This window comes from Pongo pygmaeus, chromosome 19 (assembly GCF_028885625.2).
Source record: "Pongo pygmaeus isolate AG05252 chromosome 19, NHGRI_mPonPyg2-v2.0_pri, whole genome shotgun sequence".
Taxonomy (NCBI): domain Eukaryota; kingdom Metazoa; phylum Chordata; class Mammalia; order Primates; family Hominidae; genus Pongo; species Pongo pygmaeus.
This window is the reverse complement of record NC_072392.2, coordinates 99,845,918-99,868,543: the sequence shown is the minus strand read 5'-3', so window position 1 is coordinate 99,868,543 and position 22,626 is coordinate 99,845,918. Positions and strand designations below refer to the sequence as shown.

General features: G+C 60.8%; 2 protein-coding genes across 5 annotated transcripts in view; one reads left to right on the top strand and one right to left on the bottom strand.

The window, feature by feature from the left end:
- Window positions 1-3,672: 3,672 nt before the first annotated feature.
- On the top strand, window positions 3,673-16,826 carry FAAP100 (FA core complex associated protein 100). 2 transcript variants are annotated; one of them, XM_054460042.2, is made up of 10 exons: window positions 3,673-3,776; window positions 3,883-4,708; window positions 4,822-4,946; window positions 5,674-6,629; window positions 7,513-7,669; window positions 9,180-9,949; window positions 10,980-11,116; window positions 12,741-12,857; window positions 15,320-15,406; window positions 15,761-16,826. In XM_054460042.2, exons 2-10 carry the CDS (start codon window positions 4,544-4,546, stop codon window positions 15,890-15,892), a joined length of 2,646 nt encoding a protein of 881 aa, XP_054316017.1. In that variant the 5' UTR covers window positions 3,673-3,776; window positions 3,883-4,543; the 3' UTR covers window positions 15,893-16,826. The 2 variants fall into 2 exon arrangements, with proteins under 2 accessions (XP_054316017.1, XP_054316018.1); XM_054460043.2 differs by having other exon boundaries at window positions 3,711-3,776; window positions 9,180-9,535.
- The window catches only part of FSCN2 (fascin actin-bundling protein 2, retinal), a 26,987-nt gene continuing 18,986 nt past the window's right edge, over window positions 14,626-22,626 (bottom strand). For all 3 annotated transcript variants that reach the window (XM_063656317.1, XM_063656318.1, XM_054460046.2), the window contains 4 exons: window positions 21,863-22,019; window positions 20,391-20,512; window positions 19,865-20,032; window positions 14,626-19,779 (listed from right to left, as the gene is read on the bottom strand). In XM_063656317.1, the coding sequence (XP_063512387.1) occupies window positions 19,574-19,779; window positions 19,865-20,032; window positions 20,391-20,512; window positions 21,863-22,019 (653 nt within the window). In that variant the 3' untranslated portion in view covers window positions 14,626-19,573. The remainder of the gene's footprint in view (window positions 19,780-19,864; window positions 20,033-20,390; window positions 20,513-21,862; window positions 22,020-22,626) is intronic.

Sequence of the window (22,626 nt, the reverse complement as noted above, 5' to 3'; positions counted from 1 at the left end):
CTGCCTGGTCCTGGTGTGTCCTTCCTGCGCACTCAACTGTTGTCTGGCATCTGCTCAGTGTGGGGGGATTTGATAACTTGTCCCCAAGATATCACTGTTTTACGTGTGTGTGCATGGACCATTTAAAGGTGGGGATCCCACTTCCCCAGCCGATCCCTCCCAACCTTGGCTCCTCGATAAGTTTCTTAAAGTGCTAACATCTGGGGGAGGAGGAGAGTGCGTCAGTGTTTGACGGCCCGGCCACCCTTGGGTGCCTCTTCTGCCTCTGCCCCACCTGTCAGCCCTGCGACTGCTCCACAGTCACTGCTTTGTGGACACATACATGTGGCCAAACAGCAGGTGAAGGACAAAGCCCAGGAAGGGAAGGCCAGACTGCACAGGTGCAGCAAAGAGTGAGGCCTGGGGGCGACATGCTGCCTGTGTTCCTGCTTGAGCTGTCTTTCCCTGTGACACCAGAAAGCGTCTAGAACAAGTGCCCTCTGAGCCTCAGGTAGGAGCCTGGCATCCACTGTTCAGCACCACTTTGTCCTTTGGCCAATGACTCATAGCTGACTTGAGCGGTTACTTAAAAAAACCCCAACTAACTTCTGAAGGGGGTCCCTGGGGTGAAGCAGGCCACAGGGCAGTGACCCAAGGTGTCCTGGCTTCTGGACTCCAGGAGTGAGAGGGTGACTCCAATCCTGCACCTTCAACACTGCATTTCACTCATTTCACTCGATTACCTACAGCTCCTGGGATCGCTTGAGCCCAGGAGGTTGAGGCTGCAGCCAGCTGTGATCGCAACTCCAGCCTGGGCCACGGGGTGAGACCCTGTCTGAAAAAAAAAATTTAAAAGGCTGAGGTGAGGAGGCTCGGGGAGGCTGTATCAGAGAAAGCAGCAGCCTGGGCCATGCAGTGAGCCAGTACCTGGTCATGGCCGTCTTATGTGAGAGCCAGTGAAGATCCTTGGCACTTTCATCCACTTTGGTTCTATGTAAAGATAAAAGCCGGGCGCAGTGGCTCACACCTGTAATCCCAGCACTGAGAGGCCAAGGCGGGTGGATCACCTGAGGTCAGGAGTTCTGGCCAACACGGTGAAACCCTGTCTCTACTAAAAATACAAAAACTAGCTGGGCGTAGTGGTGCATACTTGTAATCCCAGCTACTTGGGAGGCCCAGGCTGGAGGATCACTCGAACCTCGGGAGCAGAGGTTGCAGTGAGCTGAGATTGTGCCACTGCACACACTAGCCTGGGCAACAGAGCAAGACTGTCTCAAAAAAAAAAAAAAAAAAAAGCTGGATGTGGCAGCTCACGCCTATAATCCCACCACTTTGGGGAGGCCAAGGCTGGTGGAATCACTTGAGGTCAGGAATTCGAGACCAGCCTGGTCAACATGGTGAAACCCCATCTCCACTAAAAATACAAAAAATTAGCCGGTGTAGTGACGTGTGCGCCTGTAATCCCAGCTACTCGGGAGGCCAAAGTAGGAGAATTGCTTGAACCTAGGAGGCAGAGGTTGCAGTGAGCCGAGTTTATGCCACTGCACTCCAACCTGAACAGTGTAAGACTCTGTCTCAAAAAATAGGCCAGGCGTGGTGGATCATGCCTGTAATCGCAGCACTTTGGGGGGTCGAGGCGGGTGGATCAAGAGGGCAGGAGATGGAGACCATCCTGACTAACACAGTGAAACCTTGTTTCTACTAAAAATACAAAAAAATTAGCCGTGCACGGTGGCAGGCGCCTGTAATCCCAGCTACTCAGGAGGCTGAGGCAGGGGAATGGCGTGAACCCGGGAGGCAGAGCTTGCAGTGAGCCAAGATGGCACCACTGCACTCCATCCAGCCTGGGCAACAGAGTGAGACTCCATCTCAAAAAAAAAAAAAGACTGTCTCAAAAAATTTAAAAAAAAAATTTTAATTGTTGCCCAGGCTGGAGTGCAGTGGCGTGATCTCGGCTCACTGCAAGCTTGCCTTCCGGGTTCACGCCATTCTCCTGCCTCAGCCTCCCGAGTAGCTGGGACTACAGGTGCCGCCGCCATGCCCAGCTAATTTTTTTGTATTTTTAGTAGAGACGGGGTTTCACTGTGTTGGCCAGGATGGTCTCGATCTCCTGACCTTGTGATCCTGCCCGCCTCAGCCTCCCAAAGTGCTGGGATTACGGGCGTGAGCCACCGCGCCCGGCCAAAATTAAAAAATTTAAAACATAGTTCTGGATGCCACTCCCCAATGAAATCAAGCAAATTGTACTGCTTAGAAATAGAACTCGGGCCCGGGGTTCGAGACCAGCCTGGCCAACATGGCGAAACCCTGTCTCTATTTAAAAAGACAAAAAATTAGCCTGGCGTGGTAGTGTGCAGCTACAGTCCCAGCTTCTCGGGAGGATGAGGCAGGAGGGTTGGCTTGAGCCTGGGGTGTTGAGGCTGCAGTGAGCCGAGATTGTGCCACTACACTCTAGCCTGGGAGACAGAGTGAGAACCTGTGTCAAAATAAAAAGGGAGAAGTCGGGTTCCTGGGTCCCTGCCCCACCTTCCTGCTGTGTTCTCCTTATTGGGCTGTGCTGCTCTGAGGAGAGGTCCCTCAAGGCCCAGCCCTCCTCGCCCTCAACACAGCCTGAAGCTTCATGGTTTCTCTCCCCTCAGTCTGACCTTCTAAACTGACTCCTTCATGTAATTTGTGCTTAGGGAGACGACACCACCTCCAAGTTGGGCATAGAAACGCAGTGTCCAGCGGTCTGCACTGCTGTCTCCAAGGCTTCCGCTAGGAGTGTGTGCATCTTCCACACCCACGGACAGAGAGGCTGCCTCAGCCCTCATCACCCTTCGCCAAGTATAGGTGGGGCACGGCACAGCCCAGCAGCTGATGGAGAGCCGGCCTTGAGCCCTTTGCTTGTGACTAACTCACCCCCTTTCCCCTGGGATCCATGCTTAAGGTCCCTCACATGACTACTGATCATAACTCTTGTTGTAGATAGAAGGAGCTGGGCTTGGCGTGGGGCCAAAAGCCTGCCAGCCCCCGGAGCAGAGTGGAGTGGGCAGTGGAGTAAACCGCGGGGTGAGGCTGCTGGTTTGGCGGGCCTTCTCCCACGTCCGTTTCCTCATCCACGTGATTGTGATCATTTCCTCTAGGACAGTCTTGGCATGTTACCATCCGTACGGAAGAGATGGCCTGGGAGGACTGGATGGGGTTGGTGTGTGTGAGCGAGTGATTCACAAGGCTTCAGAGGGTTAAAACTAGCAGTCAGAAGACCTGCGGATTCCTGTGGGGAAATTCACAACGATGCGGCATCTGCACTTCCTGTCTCTGAAGGCCAAATGAGATGCCCCTGGCCCTCCTCTCCCCACTCCCCAGCATCAAAGACAGCATTTCCCGCCCAAACACCTTCAGAGCAGCCCTGGCGAGAAGAGAGGAGCAAGGAACTGACTCCAGGTGCCGCACTTGAGTCTGTCTAACCCAACATCCAGAATCAGACATCCCCGTTGCCTTGGGGTCAGTCCCCACCCCAACCTCAAAGAGGGGCGGTCAGGACGTCTGCACGTGGTGCTTTGTGCTCCAGCAGGTGCACCCGGACTCCACGATGTCTGCCTAACTTCCAAGCCCAGTTTTGCAGCCCTGCCCCTAGACTCTCCCTCGAGGGTGTCTGGCCTTAGCGCTCTTCAGATTGGCTTCTTAAACGGAGGGAGGCGGGCCGGGGGCGGGGTTCCTTGGTCATTTACTAGTGAACGGTGTTCCTGGTTTCCGCTCTCTTCCGGGCATGGAGGAGGTGTCCGTATTGCAGGCCCCTCCACGGGCGTTCTCTGGTCAGTACTTCTCTCCTGGAGGAAGTGGAGAGCTGCCAGGAGGGAGAGGGTGGAGGTGTCTTGCCCTGACTCACAGTCATTTTTTTGTCCTCTACCCCCAACCCAGAAACCCCATTGGTGTACTCCCTGTCCCCACGTGTTCAGCCACGGAGGGACGGACGCACTTCCACCTAAGCTGGCTCACTCCGCTGGGCCCTGAACGTGGGGGCGGCCGGGGAGCGGCTCGCAGAGCACACGGCAGAGACCCATCCCTAGGATGACAAGAGCCGGCGCTGCCCCACCCCGTCCCCGGCTGGAGTGCGCTCCGGCAGGACCCAGCTGTTCTCCGAGAGCCCAGAGAATCGAGGCGTTTACGCAAAAGCCCGAGGAGCTGAGCGCTTGCTTCGGGGAGACGCCCCGAATGGAGCGGGATCCAGCCCCGCCCAAGAGCAACCTCTGCTCGGCCAGGACCCGCTTCCCCACCCTGGGGAACCCGTGCAGCAGCCGGGGCCATGAAGCCGCCGAGGGCTCCCACCAGCCCGGCCGGGTCAACCTCGACCTGCGGCACGGTGCCGCGGCCCCTAGGATGGCTCCCCTGCTCCCCGCGGGTCCCAGCGACCGCCCCAGCTCCCCGAGTCCCAGCAGCGCGTCCTTTCCGGCCCGCCCCCGGCACCGCCGACCGCTTTACGGCGGAGGTCGCGCCGCACAGCAGGCTGCCGTAAAGCGCTCCCAGGCGGAGCCGCCGCCGCGCGGCCGGGGCTCCTCACTCTGACGGGCCCGCGTGCAGGATGGCCGGCGCCGCGCCGCGGGTCCGCTACCTGGCGGGCTTCTGCTGCCCTCTCGGGGGCCTGGCGGCGGGCAAGCCCCGCGTGCTGTGCCATGAGGCAGAGGTCTTCCTGTCCACCGGGAGCGAGCTCGTCTACGTGTACGACCAGGACGGCGGGCTGCTGACCGTGAGCGCCGGCCCGCGGGGGCGGGAGGGACCGGGCGGGGGCGGCGGTTCGCGTGAAAATGAAGACCGCGGGCCCGCGCGTCGCGTCGGCCTGACCCGCGCCCCGGTCCGCAGGCGGCGTTCCGGTTCCCCGACCAGGTGTGGCACCTGGAGCTGCTGGCGCCGCGCAGGTTGCTGTACGCGCTGTGCGCCCGGAGGGGCCTTTACTGCCTGTCGCTGGACCACCCGGGCAGGAGCAGGTGAGGGCGGGCCCGCGGCCTCCCTCCCGCACGCTCCTGCTGCCCCCAGACTGCTTCAGAGCGAGCAGCCCCACCTCATCGCGCTTGGGTACCCGGGCTGCCGCCAGCTCTGAAGCCTTGGCCGCCATCCCTGCCCATATCTGGAGCCCCTGCCCCCAGCACTCTTTGTGCAAGTGTCTTGCTCACAGTCCTTAGTAAGTGGGGTTCACATGGTTAAGCTCACGGCGGGGCGCGGGATCCTCTCCTTTGGGCCCTGGTGGCCCGGTGCTGTCTGGTGAGACACGCCCCCGAGGCTGGGTCTTTATTGGAGGGAGGAGACAGCAAAGGCACCGTGACCCCGAGTCAGTGATCAGTGGACACCATCTGGGTTGGAAGGAAGCGAGCTCCGGGCAGCCAGGCCAGGCCTGTCTTCAGTGCAGAGCCAGCAGCTGCTGACGGAGGCCCAGGCTGTAGAGGGGGCAGCCTGTGCACTTTGCAGCCTGGGCCTCAGCCTGACGGTTCTATGCTGAGGGGTGTCCGTTCAAGCTGGTTTTGGATGCCTGGTACTTCCTGTCAAGAGTATCCTTCGTGGGGAAGGTGGGAGGCCATGTGGCAGATGGACTGCTGAGCGGCCTTGGGGGTCACTGCGGGAACCCCTGAGCCAGACTGCTCCATGCCAGGTTATTGTGAAGAGAACGTGGGAATCCCACCCTGCCCAGGCCTGACCAGTGCGTCCCTGTTCTCAAAGGTCTACGAGCCAGGATGACAGGGACAGCGAGGATGGTGACCAGCCTTCGCCCGTGATCCCTGTGGACCCCGACGCCTGCATACTTCCTGATGCTGCGCTGTGCGCGTTCACCTTGCTGGACAGTGTGCTGGTCACCCTGGTGCAGGGCCCTACGCGATGGAAGATGCAGCTGTTTGAGCAGCCCTGTCCTGGGGAGGACCCCCGGCCAGGAGGCCAGATCGGTGAGGTGGAGCTGTCCTCCTACACACCCCCAGCCGGGGTCCCAGGAAAGCCTGCAGCTCCCCACTTCCTTCCAGTGCTGTGCTGTGTGTCACCGTCAGGCTCCAGGGTCCCGCACGACCTGCTCGGGGGCTCCGGGGGCTTCACGCTGGAGGACGCCCTCTTCGGGCTCCTCTTTGGAGCTGATGCCACCCTCCTGCAGTCACCTGTGGTCCTCTGTGGTCTCCCTGATGGCCAGCTCTGCTGTGTGATCCTGAAGGCCCTGGTCACCTCCAGGTCAGCCCCTGGTGACCCAAATGCCCTTGTCAAGATCCTCCATCACCTGGAGGAGCCCGTCATCTTCATAGGGGCCTTGAAGACCGAGCCACAGGCTGCAGAAGCCGCAGAGAATTTTCTGCCTGACGAGGATGTGCACTGTGACTGTCTGGTGGCCCTTGGTCACCACGGCCGGATGCTGGCCATCAAGGCCAGCTGGGATGAGTCCGGGAAGCTGGTGCCCGAGCTGCGGGAGTACTGCCTCCCAGGCCCCATGCTCTGCGCTGCCTGTGGTGGGGGTGGCCGCGTGTACCACAGCACCCCTTCTGACCTCTGTGTGGTGGATCTGTCTCGGGGAAGCACCCTGCTGGGCCCTGAGCAGCCCGAAGAAGGCCCGGGAGGCCTGCCCCCCATGCTGTGCCCAGCCAGCCTGAACATCTGCAGTGTCGTCTCTCTGTCCGCGTCTCCCAGGACGCATGAAGGTATGAGCTGCTGTCTAAAATGAAAGATGGGAGCCCAGAGTGGAGCACCCTTTTTGGCTGTCTGCTACTATCAGGCCGCCTTCCTTTCCTGGGCGTGTTCTTTTGCAAGGCTGACAGGTGCTGATACAGCCTAGTGGTGAGCTCTCTTCTTGTCTCAAGGTTGGGCTGGTGGTGGGTCCACCTGTTGCTCTGCCTCTGGGGTCTAGGGTGTGGCCCTGGGCCTGGTAGGATCTGAGTTTGCTGCTTGCTGGCTGTGGACTCAGAGGAAACTGCATCTTGGGGGGTCCGCTGCAAGCGTCTCTTTGGCAGGTCTCGTGTGGCGAGCAGCCCAGGGAGGTCTGTTCTGGACTCGCCTTTCTTCCAACGGCTGCAAATGCTTGCTCGTGTCATGGTGTGGCCTGCCTGTGAGTCTGCTCTGGACCAAAAGCAGATGGCATTGTGGAATTCTAGTTTTGTGTTTTCCACAGAAAAAGCCAGAGAGGGTTTTAGCTGTGTGTGCCCAGTGTTGGGGTGAGAGAAATAGAGCCACACACCTCCTACCAGTGCACTTGCCTGTGTGTGCTCGCGTTGTGAGCATGCTAATAAATCTCGCCACGGAAAATACATACACAGCAGGAGAGAAGGGCTTTGAAGGGAAACGCCAGACTGTCTCCACTGCAGAAGAGAGGGCTACGGGTGGGATCAGAGATGGCGTGGCTCGGGGCCACTGACAGAAGCCCAGGGTGGGGACAGTGCATTTGCCTTGGGACCTTCTCTTCCTCACTGGACACTGGCCTTGGCCGTCTTCCAACTTTTTTCCTGGAGCCGGGGGAAACACCACCAAGTGTCACGCTACTTGCCCCTCCCAGCCTGCTGACCAGGCCCCATGTGTGTCTGTCACCAGGTGGCACCAAGCTCCTGGCCCTGTCCGCCAAAGGCCGCCTGATGACCTGCAGCCTGGACCTGGACTCTGAGATGCCTGGCCCAGCCAGGATGACCACAGAGAGTGCAGGCCGGAAAATAAAGGAGCTGCTCTCTGGAATTGGCAACATCTCTGAGAGGTGAGCAGCTCATCTTGGGCCAGGTAGAGGCTGGCACTGCCACCCTCAGGAGGTAGCGTCCCTGTGTGGGGTCGTCCGGGTCTGGGTGTCCTCGGGTGGCAATGGTCCAGGCCAGGCCATTACTTGGCCTCTTTTTTTTTTTTTTTCTGAGACAGAGTCTCGCACTGTCACCCAGGCTGGAGTGCAGTGGCATGATCTCGGCTCACTGCAAGCTCCGCCTCCCGGGTTCACGCCATTCTTCTGCCTCAGCCTCCCAAATAGCTGGGACTACAGGTGCCCACCACCATGCTCGGCTAATTTTTTGTATTGTTTAGTAGAGACGGGGTTTCACCTTGTTAGCCAAGATGGTCTTGATCTCCTGACCTCGTGATCCGCCTGCCTCAGCCTCCCAAAGTGCTGGAGTTACAGGCGTGAGCCACTGCGCCCCACCCTACTTGGCCTCTTTTTTTGAGAGAGAATTTCACTCTGTCGCCCAGGCTGGAGTGTTGTGGCGCTATCACGGTTCAATGCAACCTTCGCTTCCTGGGTTCAAGCGATTCTCCTGCCTCAGCCTCCTGAGTGGTTGGGATTACAGGCACCTGCCACCACGCCCGGGGAATTTTTGTATTTTTAGTAGAGATGGGATTTCACCATGTTGCCTAGGCTGGTCTCGAACTCCTGGGTTCAAGTGATTTGCCTGCCTTGGCCTCTCAAAGTGCTGGGATTACAGGCGTTGAGCCCCCGTGCCCGGCCGTTACTTGTCCTCTTAAGATGTCTTGGGAGCCTCACGCGTCCCACTGTTTGGTGACAGGCTACCCGGCTGCCTCTGGAAGATGAGCCGGGACTGCCCCCCAGCAGCCCACCCTTTCTCCCAAGTGGGGCACAGGAGACGTCCCCTGCTGAGTCCTCACCCTCCCTGCTCTCAGCGCAGGATCCAGTGTGCTTTTCCTCCCGCAGCACTGGCTTCGGGACATTCAGAGAGAACACACTGAGTGCACGCAGCCTCCCCTGCTCCCCTCACGTAACCACTGGGGTCCCGAGGCGAGGGGCCTGTCACTTCAGGTCCCTGTGGTTTAGGGCTGTTTCTGTAGTGCCTGCGACCCCCCTGGTTTCCACCGTGAAGGCTGCAAGGGAGAAAAGAGGCCCGCTAGGAACATTTTGGGGAGCCGAGGGTGGGGTAATGCACCACCTGGCCCCTGCGTGGCCCAGATGTGGGTGGTGGGCTTCTCAAACCTGGCAGATGAGCCTAGGCCCCCGGAGCACCAGCTTCATCCTCTGTCCTCTTTCCTCTTGTGGTGTAAGGGGAGAGGTCGGGTCAGATGGCTGGAGGCAGCTTCCGGAGAGGCTCGGTGTGGGTGGGACCAGAAGAAACACGCCCCTGGGGCGGGGGCTCACTCTCTGGCGTGGCTCCACACCCAACGTGTGCTTGTCGTGGAGCCAGGTTCGGTGCCTACCGGGCCTGAGTCAAGATGTGGCACCTGGCGCTGTGGGTGTCCCCCTCTCTCCTGGGGGTCATGTCTGTCCTTCGCAGAGTGTCTTTTCTAAAGAAAGCGGTTGACCAGCGGAACAAGGCACTGACAAGCCTCAACGAGGCCATGAACGTGAGCTGTGCACTGCTGTCAAGCGGCACGGGCCCCAGACCCATCTCCTGCACCACCAGCACCACCTGGAGCCGCCTGCAGACACAGGATGTGCTCATGGCCACCTGCGTGCTAGAGAACAGCAGCAACTTCAGCCTGGACCAGGGGTGGACCCTGTGCATCCAGGTGCTCACCAGCTCCTGTGCCCTCGACCTGGACTCGGCCTGCTCCGCCATCACCTACACCATCCCCGTGGACCAGCTCGGCCCCGGTGCTCGGCGGGAGGTGACACTACCCCTGGGCCCTGGTGAGAACGGCGGGCTCGACCTGCCCGTGACCGTGTCCTGCACGCTGTTCTACAGTCTCAGGGAGGTGGTGGGCGGGGCCCTTGCCCCCTCGGACTCTGAGGACCCCTTTCTGGATGAGTGCCCCTCCGATGTCCTGCCAGAGCAAGAGGGCGTTTGCCTGCCCCTGAGCAGGCACACAGTGGACATGCTGCAATGTCTGCGCTTCCCTGGCCTGGCCCCGCCACACACACGGGCCCCCTCCCCACTCGGCCCCACCCGAGACCCTGTGGCCACTTTTCTGGAAACTTGTCGGGAGCCTGGCAGCCAGCCAGCAGGACCCGCCTCCCTGCGGGCCGAGTACCTGCCCCCATCAGTAGCTTCCATCAAGGTGTCGGCGGAGCTGCTCAGAGCTGCCTTGAAGGACGGCCACTCAGGTTGGTGGCACTGATTGGCTTTGCTCAGCCTTGGGGATTTTTTTTTTTTTTTTTTAAAGAGACAGGAACTTGCTCTGTTGCCCAAGCTGGAGTGCACTGGTGCAATCATGGCTCACTGCAGCCTCGAGCTCCTGGCCTCAATTGATCTCCTCTGGGCCTCCCAAAATGCTGGGATTACCTGCATGAGCCACTCCACCCTACCCACCTCGGGCCTGTGGAAATGGGCTGTTCCTCCCTCTCCCAGCTGCTCCTGGGGCAGCCTGGCCCCCCAGCCCAGCGAGCTCTGCTCAGGAAATGAGCTTCACCTGCGTTCTCTCTGCTGTTGGGGTCTGGCCTTATGTGGAGCCCTCTCACCATGTATTTCTTTCCAGTTGTGTTTTTTAAACCTATATATGGAAGCGTAACCTAAATACAGAAGAGTCACAAAGGAGCCAAACTGTGAGCTTCACAGTGCAGGCACCCAGGGAGGGAGTCAGCTGCGCTCACCCCAAAGCCCCAGCACCGTTCATCAGGCGTGTGTGAGCTCCACGAAATGGAGTGTGCGGTCCCTTCTTTGTGTCTGTCCTTTGCTCCCCCATGTGTGTGAGACCCTCTGTGTCGCAGGTGCAGATGTTACTGTTCTGCTGCAGATGGGTATTTGGATGGTTTCTGGATTTGGGTTTGTGCAGAGAGGGCAGCCGCAGCCATCCCCTGGGGTGTTTCTGCCCAGTGCCGGGCGGAGCTGCCTGCTCCTAACATCGGCCCCCAGGAGCATTAGCAGGTCCCCCAAAGTGAGGTTTTCACTTTCCACAGATCGTAACTGCCACCACCCATCGTAGGACTTGTTCAGCAGAGAAAGTTGAGCAGTGGCCTCCTTCCTCTGGGTCAGCTGGCCACGCCACAGCTCAGGGTGGGGCTGGGGACAGCTGGGATGCTTAGATGGCTCTTGGAAGGGCACTTTGGGGCAGCTATGCAGATGCCCACCTGATAGGATCGGCTGAGCCCACCTGGTAGGATCAGGCTGAGCTCTCGGCTGGTGCCTCCCCTCCAGGCGTGCCCCTGTGCTGTGCCACCCTGCAATGGCTCCTTGCTGAGAATGCTGCTGTGGATGTCGTGAAGGCCCGAGCACTATCTTCCATCCAGGGAGTGGCCCCTGATGGCGCTGACGTTCACCTCATCGTCCGAGAGGCAAGCAGGGGTTCAGGGAAACGAGCCATGGCACCAGCAGTTCTTGGGGTGGGGCCCCTGGGCCGGAGCTCGGAAGGACCCCTTACCCTGGGTGGGGGCCTGGCAGCCTTTTCCCAAGCTTCCCGGAGGACTCTGATATGACACTTTCCCCTCGCACCAAGCAGACCCCACTCAGGCAGGGAGGGCCTTGCAGCTCAGATCCCCGAGGACTGGCTCTGTCCAGCCCTGTCCGCCATGGGGGCCCCCCTTCCCCTGCACAGGACTGAAGTCAGCGGGTTCCACAGTGCTGCCGCCAACACCTGTACCCCAGGAGCAGCCCCGCTAACCCTCTGCACTGCCAGAGGGCTCCTGACCTGTTGCGGAAGCCGCTGAATGGCAAATGGCACTGCTGGTCTCCAGCCCCTGTTGTGCACACCTTTCCAGAGACTCATGACTGTGGTGCCTCCAGCACACCCTCAAGTCCCACCAGCAGAGGCTCTTGCAGGGCAGCCCAGGCTGCCAGGACACGTGTCCCTGAGGATGGCCAAAGCTGCCTGGGGCTCAGAGTCTGCACTTGGTTTTGGTTTTCTTTGAGACAGGGTCTCGCTCTGTCTCCAGGCTGGAGTCCAGTGGCACGATTTTGACTCACTGCAACGTCTGTCTCCTGGGTTCAAGCGATTCTCCTGCCTCAGCCTCCTGAGTAGCTGGGATTACAGGCACCCGCCACCACACCCAGCTAAGTTTTGTGTTTTTAGTAGAGACAGGGGTTTCACCATGTTGGCCAGGCTGGTCTTGAGCTCCTGACCTCAGGTGATCCGCCCACCTCACCCTCTCAAAGTGTTGGGATTGCGGGCGTGAGCCACTGTGCTCGGCCCAGAGTCTGCACTTGGAATCAAGCCTCGGCCCTCGGGTACCTTGGCTGCCCTCTACACAGCCCTTTCAGCCCTGATGCTAGGGTCTGTTGGTGGCCCTGCAGGTCGGTGCTGGCGGCCCCTGTGGGAGAGCCGCAGGTGACTGTGTCCTTTCTGGGCTCCCCAGGCCCCTGGCATCTCACCTCATGTGCTGCGTGTGCAGAATAAGCCCGGCTTCCTGGCTCTTGGCCTGTTCTTGCCATTCTTTGTTGTCCAGCTCAGCTCAGTGCAGCCTTCCTAAGGGACAGGTGGGTGTCCCATAGATAGGCCCAGCAGCTCCCAATGCCCACAGCGATGCCCTAACCCTGCTGCCAGAGGTGATCTGTGATGCCTGGTGTCGGGGGACAGGTCTGGGCGCCCCAAGGGCGTGGCAGGATCCACATGTAGGTTGTTCACGAGGTGTGTCACAATAGTGGCCGCCTTCTGGAGTAGGCCCCAGTCTGGCTCAAGGCCCTGCGTGAATTCCACAGGTCTGAGGGATGGGGTCTTCCTGGACACATCTGGGTGCAGAGCAGGTGCTTGCCATTTGGTTGGTGGCTGGTTCTTCAGGTGGAAAAAGCTAAACCAGGGTACTGAGCTCTGCCTCCTTCAGGGTATAGGACAGCCCAGGGCAGGGGATTGGGACCATCTCAGGGCCTCACGTGCTGCCAGCTGGGGAGGATCCTGTGTAGCCTGAGCCCCCCGGGCAGGTGGGAGTGCCATAGGCAGGCAGTGAGGTGGCTCCTGTGTTGCAGGTGGCCATGACCGACCTCTGCCCAGCAGGGCCCATCCAGGCCGTGGAGATTCAAGTGGAAAGCTCCTCTCTGGCCGACATTTGCAGGGCGCACCATGCCATTGTCGGGCGCATGCAGGTATGTCGGCTCGCTCGGGAAGGTGGCCAGGATCTGTGGATTGCTCACTAAGGTCCCTGCATGGGACCCTGTAGCTGCTGGCTACGGGGTCTGCGGCTCCCTGCAAGGGAGTTGTAGGAAGATCCAAGCCCGCTCTGCCGCTGAGTGCAGTGTTGTGCAGTGGGGCTGTGGGCGATGAGAGGCATGGGGTGGACCCTCTCAGGAGGCCGATGCTGTTCCCCAGGTGTGCCGTCACGCCCTGGGCACCTGTGAGTCCAAGGACTGCCCAGGCTACAAGGCCAGTGGGTTTCTATTTGTGACTTGCGAGGTCAGCCCAAGGTTTCCTCCCTTCTCTGGCTGGGCAGAGGCTGCCTGGAGAGGCTGTGGCCTGGGCGTGGATCCTAGAACAAGGTGCTAGGAGCCTCCATGTCTTTGCCAAGAGAGTGGAGTTTGCAGCTCCCCCCACTCACAGCCCCAGGAGTTCCCTGGCACAGGAATAGCTGCTTCCATGCTGTGCCCAGAGCCAGCCTGGGTCAGCGGCTGCCAGATCTGAGAAGAAGCTCTCCAAGTTCCAAGCTAAAGTCTAAGCTCGTGCCCTCGGCAAGGCAGCCGTCATGCCCGCCCGCTAGGACTGTAGAGCAGCTTTGGCACATATGGTGGGTCTGCAGCGACCCTAGAAACCGGTTCTGGAGTTTCTTGTTAGGGGTGGTCCCTGCCTCGGCTCCACCTGGGCTTGTTATCAATGTGCATGCCAGGCCTGCCCAACCCTGAGATCCAGGGCGTGACGCCAGCTCCACTCCTGTGGGCACTGTGGTAACACGTGGAGACCAGGCCCTTCTGTGAACAGTGGCTCTGCCCAGCCCTGGCAGGTGGCTCAGATGGCCGACCCCAATGAACGCGTCAGCTCACGTAGCACCATGACCCAGAGATCTCATTTGGTGCAAGGACCCTGTGCCCCTGCACTGTGACACTGCCATGACCCTGATGAGCATGTCACGCAGCACCATGACCCCAGTGATCTCACGGCACCACGATGGGGCTGCCTGGGCTTGGGGGTCTAGTCCTGAGTGCTGGGGGCACCAGGGGGTTCTCCAGAGCTGAGGTGTTGCCTGTCAGAGGAAACGCTGCCCACTGGGCCATCTGGTCCCCAAGGAAGTCCCATCCCCTGCCAAGAGCAGAGCTCCACCCCCTGGGTTTGTGTCCAGATATCCCTCTTCTTACAAGGACACAGTCGTGTGGGGTCAAACCCACCCCAGTGACCTCATCTTGATCATCTGCAGATACCCCATTTCCAGACACAGCCAGGCTCTGAGTGCTGGCACTAGGGCTTCCGCATGAATCTGGGGGGCCTGAGTCAGCGCACAGGAGCCCATGCACTGCTGCTGCCTCCTGGACACAGATCTCATCTCGGGCCTCAGACCTTAGTGTCCCCCAATGGCTAGGTGCCCGCCCCACCAACAGGAGTGCTCAGGACCCTACCCAGCACGCAGTACAGCTACCAGCACTTCTGGAGCCCCAGGCAGGCCAGTGCTGCCTCTCAGGGTGTCGTGATCTCTTCTCAGTTGCTTTGCTCCAAGAGCCTGCAGGAGCCTCACTGCCCAGGCTTGTCTGGAAATTTAGTTTTATTTGTTTGTTTGTTTGAGATAGAGCTCTGGCTCTGTCACCCAGGCTGCAGTCCAGTGGTGAGATTTCTGCTCACTGCACCCTCTGCCTCCCAGGTTCAAGTGATTCTCCTCCCTCAGCCTCCCGAATAGCTGGGATTACAGGCTCTGTCACCACGCCTGGCTAATTTCTTTATATTTTTAGTAGAGATGGGGTTTCACCATGTTGATCAGGCTGGTCTTGAACTCCCGACCTTAAGTTATCTGCCTGCCTCGGCCTCCCAAAGTGCTGGGATTACAGGCCTGAGCCACCACACCTGGTCCCATCTGGGAATTTAGATCCAAGCCCAGGGAGCCAGTGCCGCAGCCCACACTGGGCTGTGCTGTGTGAATGAGTGAATGGCCAGGCCAGGGTCTCTGCACAAGACGCCGAGGCAGCTCCCTGGCTGGTCTGTTCTCCTGAGCGGCCTTCAGGCTTGAACCCCAGGATGGGAGAAGGAGGCAGTAGGCAGGTCTGCATCTGCACAGAGTGTGGCTCTTGGGGACAGGGAAGATCCCAGCAGTGGAGAGAAAAGAACCAAACGAGTTCACTTCCAGGAAACTGTCAGGCCAGGGGCTCTGTGCCCTGCTGCTCTGGAGGGCAGGAAGTCGAGGTGAACAGCAAGGTGGAAAACAGCAAAGCGCTGGGGTGGGGAGGGGTGCCAGGCAGGGAGGCGGGGGGGGGTGCCAGGCAGGGAGGCGGGGGGGTGCCAGGCGGGGGGGGGTGCCAGGCAGGGAGGCAGCACCGGGCAGATAGAGGGAGAGGGTCACCCTGCTCCAAGGGGTGTGGGGGCAGGTGCTGGGGCACACCCTCTCCAGCATGTCTCCTGTGTCCCCCCCCAGACGATGGTGACAGAGCAGGCCGCCCAGGGCTCCAGCGCTCCTGATCTCCGTGTGCAGTATCTCCGCCAGATCCACGCCAACCACGAGGTGAGCACCCGGTTCCCCGGGCAGTCCCCTTCACCTGGGTAGCCAGGAGCGCCCATCGCCAGGCCCCTCTCCAGTCACTCGGGGTCCGCAGCGTCCTCACAACGCATGGGCTTTGCTCCCATGGGCCTGGGGCAGAGTCCGAGTGGCCATGGCTGTTCCTGCCGCTCACCCTACTTGAGGGGCTGGGTGTCCAGGCCAGGCTGCATGTCCCATGCTTTAAGGTTCCGGAGTGTTCTTCCTCGGACCACCTGCCACTTCCCAAGTAGGGTCCTGCAAGTGGTGGGTCCCCAAGAGGTACCCAGTGACATCCCCAGGGCCAGGTGGGGGCCTGAGCTGTGTCTGCTCCACCTGCAGACGCTGCTGCGGGAGGTGCAGACCCTGCGCGACCGGCTATGCACGGAGGATGAGGCCAGCTCCTGTGCCACCGCCCAGAGGCTGCTGCAGGTGTACCGGCAGCTGCGCCACCCCAGCCTCATCCTGCTGTGACCAGGCGGGCCTGCCCCTGGCCGCGGCTCTGGCTACGCTTCCAGCCTCTGTAATAGCCCCCCAGGCCTTCATGGTTTTAGAGGAAAACCGAGTTGGCCTGGCCAGAGCCGTCAGGGAACGTGGGACCTGGCCACGTAGGAGCAGAACACTCATGAGAGTGCTTGGAGGCCGTGGAGCACAAAGCAGATTCTGACTGGGAGCAACCGAGGCGGGCCCTGAACCTGGCCGGTCCAGCTTCGCGTCCTCTGCTGGTGTCTCTCCGTCTCTGACCGCAGCCGCAGCCCTTACACTCGCCTTCCTCACTGCTGGGCAGCCTTTCCGCCACAGCAGCAGCCCCTGAGGCCAGGAGGCAGTGCGGTGCATTCTGGACCCCGAGGGCCAGAGAAACAGGATTTCTGGGGTTTGGACTTCGGGTGAGTTTGTAACTGTTGCTGCCACACCGCCAGGAGCACCGGCTGCCCCTCTGGGTGGCACTACCAGGTGCCCCACGGTACCCTTGTCACACTGTTCACACCTGCCCGGCTGCCCACTCCGGGACTCCGAGGTAGGAGGGTGCTCCCTGAGACCAAAGCACAAAACAGCATGCAGGGAGCTCCTGCAAGTGCCCGTGGCCTCATGCCACACCAAGGAAGGGCCATCGGGTGGCCTGTGGCCGGAATGCTCAACACCTAGGTGCCTCCGGCCGGGGCAGTACCCAGCACTGTGCACTATTTTCAGGGCCACTCAGGGTGGCGCTGTGGCCCGGGGGCGCCCTGAGCCCCAGCCCCCAGCTGCCTCCCTCAGCCTGGGCTACGGCCCACCTCCTGGTGCTGGTGTTTTCATCTGGGGAGGGTGCTCGCGCCGCTCCCGCTGCAGGCACTGTCCGCAACGAGTGCGGGTAGGAGCCGTGAGGTGCTTCTCTGCTGTGACAAACGACCCTGTCTGTGAAACTTCAGGCCGCGGCTGTTTTTTCTCACCCCTTCCCACTCTCTCTCACTGGGCTCCTTCCAGAGCCGTGGCGCTGCTTGGGAGCCCCCAGCACCAGGGTGGTCTCCAAAGAAGAAGTGTCCCTGTGACCCAGTTACCCCTGAGGAGGGCTCTGCTCCAAGGGGGTGTCTGGGAGGCCTGGGGCCCCTGCCTGGCTCCCCTGTGTTCCTCTCCGTGGAGTGGGAGGGGCCCGTGGGGTGCTCCTAGTCAGGGTTTGTCTCCCTCAGTGGTTGCCACATCTCAGGGAGCAAGGCCTCCCCGGTGACACTCCAAACGCAGCCTCTTCAGTGGGTGGAGATATTCCAAACCCGGCCTTTTCAGTGGGGCCGTGGCCCGTGCTTGCTGGGAGAGCTGGGGCCAAGCAAGCCACCCACTGAGACAGGCCTGCACCCCTTAACAGTCCCATCCGTGCTGTGCTCCAGGGCTGTCCTCTGCCACCCCCGGGCAAGAGCTTCTGGCTCTGACCTTTGTACAGCACTTGTGCCCGTGTCTTGCTCTGAGCATCAGGGCTCGGAGAGTGAGGGGCTAGACCAGCCCGTGGGGACTCCCAAACAGGCCCTGGATGAGTGGGCGGAGGACTGTGCAGATTCTGTGTTCACGTGCCTGGGCCGGGGCGGGGGCGGGGTGTGTCCAGGCCTGTGCCAGCTCCTCACTCGCCATCACAGGCCACAGGGATCCCAGAGCTGACAGATCTGGGTCGCCTGCAGGACTCACCTCCCCACCCTCAGCTGGATGCCAGCAGGTCTCAGGAGGCTGGGAGCCTGAGGGGCCTTCCACGGGGCTGCTGTCTGTCCAGCGCAGTGGCACCATCCAACCCTGTTAGCCTCAGCTGTGCAGGGGGTGTGGGGGCACCACTGTGGCTCGTGAAAGAGCAGACACCGGGATGAGCCGCACTGGTGTCCCCACACCCCCGGGCACACACGGGGGGTTTACGTGGCTGGCTGTCCTTGGCACTGCAGCCTCCTGACCTAAGGCAATGCTGGCCACCAGGGCTGAGACGGCGTCCCCAGCTGTCCTGACCTCTGTTGGGGCATTCTCCAGGGTCACCCATGTGGAGGCATCAGTGCAGGTGTGTTTAAAAACGTTCATGCCCACCTGCCAGCCCGAGTTCAAGACGCAATGTGGTCCCCTGTAAAGAAAGCTGCGGCGCAGACCCTGAGGGGCCAAGAGAGCAGGTCACGTGGAACAAAAAGGAAATCTACAGAGGCAGGAAAGGAGGGACCACAGTGGGCAGTCCCCAGCCCCGATGTGCCGCCAGAGTGTACAGGGACTGGGTGAAATGCACCCAACTCACAGACACCTCCAAGGAACCTGCTCTCAACACTCGGCATTTGAGGAGGGCTTGGCCTCAGAGGCAGGTGGCAGGTCCACAGTCAGCTTCTCGGGGAGCCTGCGGACCACGGTGTGGCCGGGCCCTGTCGCCCATCCTGGGCCTCCCTGCCCTCACCTCTTTAGTGCACACCTCCTGGACTCTCAGCACCTGAGCTCTCACTACGTGAGGCCCTTCCCCGGTGGCAGGGGTAGTCTCTCGACCTTTCCAGCTTCCTGCACCTGCTCCAGCTCCGATCCTAGCTTGACACCGTAGCCTTGCATGATCCTCAGCCCAGCTCACATGTGGGGTGAAAGCAGCTCTTCTTCACCGTCCCCCTAGGGGCACCTGCTAGACACCACCTGGCAGCTGTCTCTTCATGGAGTACCACCTGCCTCAGTAGCAGCAGTGCCCCCCCCACCCTGCTTCCAGGCCCAGCCATTATTCCGTTCCAAAGGGTTTCTTTGACCTTCCACCCCACGCTCTGCTTCCTAGCCTCTGCCTCCTGCCGTGCCCCAGGCTGTGGATGGAAGTGGGGGTTCCCACAGTGGCAGGCCAAGTTCACGTCAGGCAGGGCAGTGCAGGGAGACCTTCTCCAAGGCCCTCCTGAGGGGGGAGCCTGGAGGTGCTGAGTGCCAGCCACTGCGGTTCCACCTGGTGCCCCCAGTCCTGCCCCAGCCACAGACTCCACCTCACCTTGGCTGCCACCAGGGGACACTGCAGGCTGCAGGGACAGCCCGAGCTCCAGGGCCACTGCTGTTCCCTGCCAACTTGGACTAGGTGGCACCTGGTCCTCCAAGGGTTAACTGGGACCCGCCTTGCCCACGTGGCTCGGGGAGTTCCAGCCTCTTACCATGGTAGCCTGCCCTTCTTTGTCCCTAAGGCTGGTGGGCTTAGGGGAGGGGCATCCCAGCCAGTTCCTCCCCTTGCTGGCTGTGCTCGTCCCACCTCCCCAGGACTGGCTTTCCCCCACCCTCTGCCACTCGCCTGGCCTTGAGCAGTGCACAAGGAAGGATGAGCACCGCAGGGGCTGCCAGGGGATAGGGAGGGTTGAGGACCTAGGTTGGGGAGAGGCGGTGTCCAGTGAGGTCATCTGTGGTCGGGGTTGTGGCCTCAACCCGCCCAGGCTCAGTCCCCCACTCACCCCAAGCCCCTGTCCTCCCCACGTCCTCAAGACCTCCCCTCCACCCCACCTCCACCGGCCTGGGTCACCCTGCCCATCCACAAGATCACCTCCCAGACGGGAGTCTTTGGGCACTGGGAAGTTGTGGGCGCGCTCTAGTTTGGGGAGGATTGTGGGCCTCCTCCACCTCCAGCTGCAGGACCCCCATGCGGCGCCCCGGAGCCCACCCACAGCTGCGGGACAGACATGGTTTAATGCGCGACAGGCTGGTCTGGGCGCGGCCTCAGTACTCCCAAAGCGCGGTCCCGGCCGGTGCATCGGCGTCGGCCCGCAGCAGGCCCGAGGCGCCGCCGCGCAGGTACTTGCCGCTCCGGGCGCGGATGGCCAGGCGGCCGCGTTCCCGGAACTCGAAGACGAAGTCCTCGGCGCGTTCGCCATCGCTGCACACGCTGCCGTGGCTGCCCGTGTACCAGAACCCTCCGTCGCGGCCTGGGGGACGGGACGGCGTCGGCGGGGGTGTCCACCAGCCCGCTGCCACCCCCGCTCCCGGGTGCCCACCCGGCCCGCCGCGCACCTCGGATCTGGTAGGCGCCGTCGCTGAAGCTCAGGTGGAAGACGTCGTAGACGGAGCGGTTGGTGTCCAGCTGGTTGGAACCGCGGTGGTGGCAGACGAAGCCGTCCAGGCCGCGCAGCACCAGGATGGGCCGGTTGATGAGCTTGAGGGTGAACTCCTCGTCCTTGCCTGGCGGGGAGAACGTCTGCTGCGCTGCCCCTCCCGCCACCTTCCCTGTCCAGGCCGGGCGGGGTGGGGCCCCTGGGAAACGCCACACCTGGACTTAGGGACCCAGGTTTGCCATTGCCTCATGTGCGGCCTTGGCAAGGCTCCTAGGGGGTTCCCAGCAGCGGAGATAAGGACACTCAGACCTAACTGTTTCCCTTGCCAAGACGAGTTATCTTGACTAGCAAGTAGGACTCCATGACAGCACCTGTTCCGTGGGCTGGGGAGGGTCCAGCTCTTGGTGGAGATGGGGTGTCTGGGCAGGTCCTTTCCCTGGGTGGAGACAGCCCCAGCCCCAGTCCCTGGCAGGCAGAATGCTCACCCACAAAATCGCTGATAGCCGCCAGCTGCCCATTCTTCTTCATGCACACGTAGCGCCCATTGCTGGCTTTGAGTGCTACCCGCCGGCCACACCACTCCATCTCAAACATGGTGTTGGTGGAACTGGAGGGAGCAGCAAAAGGTCTCCTCAGGACAGCAGGAGATGGGGGTACAGGGTCTCACTTCCCCATCCTCCTCAGGTTCCAAGGAGTGGGACAGGAGCTTGTCCTCCACTGACACACCCACCACCATCGGGAGCTACCCCTCCCCAGTGGGCTTTCCTTTCTGACTGAGCTGCTACGGCAGTCCTCATGGCCGAGGCAGTGATGATGGTGGGAGTGATGGTGCAGGTGATGGGGATGGTGGGGATGGAGATGGGGATTGTGATGGGGATGGGGATGGAGATGGGGGTGGAGATGGGGATGGTAGAGATGGGGATGGAGACGGGGATGGTGGAGATGGTAGTGGGGGATGGTGATGGGGATGGTGGTGGTGGGGATGGAGATGGTGATGGGGATGGTAGAGATACAGATGGGGATGGTGATAGGGATGGTGATGATGGTGATGGGGATGGTAGAGATACAGATGGGGATGGTGATAGGGATGGTGATGATGGTGATGGAGATGGTGGAGATGGGGATGGGGATGGTGATGGGGATGGTGGGGATACAGATGGGGGTGGTGATGATGGTGATGGAGATGGTGGAGATGGTGATGGGGATGGTGGTGATGGGGACGGTGATGGTGGAGATAGAGATGGGGATGGTGGTGATAGGATGGTGACGGTGGAGATAGAGATGGGGATGGTGAAGATGGAGATAGGGATGGGGATGGTGGAGATGGTAATGGGGATGGTGGTGGTGGGGATGGGGATGGTGATGGGGATGGTGGTGGGGATGGGGTTGGTGGAGATGGAGATGGGGATGGTGATGATGGTGATGGGATGGTAGAGATGGGGATGGAGATGGGGATGGTGGTGGGGATGGTGGTGGGGATGGTGAAGATGGAGATGGGGATGGTGATGGGGATGGTGGAGATACAGATAGGGATGGTGATGATGGTGGAGACGGGGATAGTGATGGGGATGGTGGTGATGGTGGAGATGAGGATGGTGATGGGGATGGTGAAGATGGAGATAGGGATGGTGATGGGGATGGTGGAGATGGAGATGGGGATGGTGGGGATGGGATGGGGATGATGGGCCCTGAGCCCCAGCCCATGGGTCATGGGTATGGTGATGGGGAAGGAGACGGGGATGGAGATGGGGACGGTAGGGATGGGGATGATGGGGATGGTGGTCATGGGGATGGGGATGGTGGTGGTGGGGATGGAGATGGGGATGGTGGTGGTGGGGATGGGGATGGTGGGGATGCGGATGGTGGGGATGGTGATGATGAGGATGGTGGTCATGGGGATGGGGATGGGGATGGTGGTAATGGGGATGATGGAGGAGGAAGAGATGTGTGTACTCACACTTGTGTGGCTGTGGCCTGAATGCCCCCATGGGTGACCAGGGTCCAGTAGCCCCCAGTGCTGGAATAGAAGGTGCACTTCTTTGTCTCCTGGTCAATTTGCATCAGGAAGGTCTCATGGTCTAGTTCATCATCCTGATTGGCTGAGACGTTGACCCCTGGAGGGAGGAGATGGGGAAGCCCCTCACGCCTCTCCTGGGTAGGTAGCAGGGGAGGGGGCATATTTTTGGGGGCACCCCTGAAGCCAGAGGGGGGTCTCATCTAGAACCCTCTTGACTTGAGAAGATTTGGAAGGCACCTCTTAGAGAGCCTGGGAACCCTGCCCCAGGGCCATATGTGCCATCTGTGGACCCTGCACACTGTCCCCAAGGAAGCCCTGACCTCCCTCCACACCCCCAGGAGCCAGGCCCTTCTGCTTGGCACAGCCCCCACTCTCTGCTAATCAGTAATCATCTGGTAATCTCCTTGCCCTGCTCTCTTGACCCAGGGCTTACACCAGCCTCTATTTATAACTCACCCTAAGCTGCTGGATGGGCACAGGCAGGACCTAATGAAGGGGATGGTGGGGATGGAGATGGGGCACCTGTGGGCACCAGCCAGGGGATGGTCCCTGTCACCTCTGCAGCTTCCCCCAACCATCTGTGCTTGGTCTACCAGGACCCCTGGGAGAGGACAAGACTGCCCCGGGCTCCATCTGGGGTTCCTGCAAGGGGATGGAGGGGCACCCATGCCCAGCATGGGGACAGCAGGCACCAGAGCCTCCCC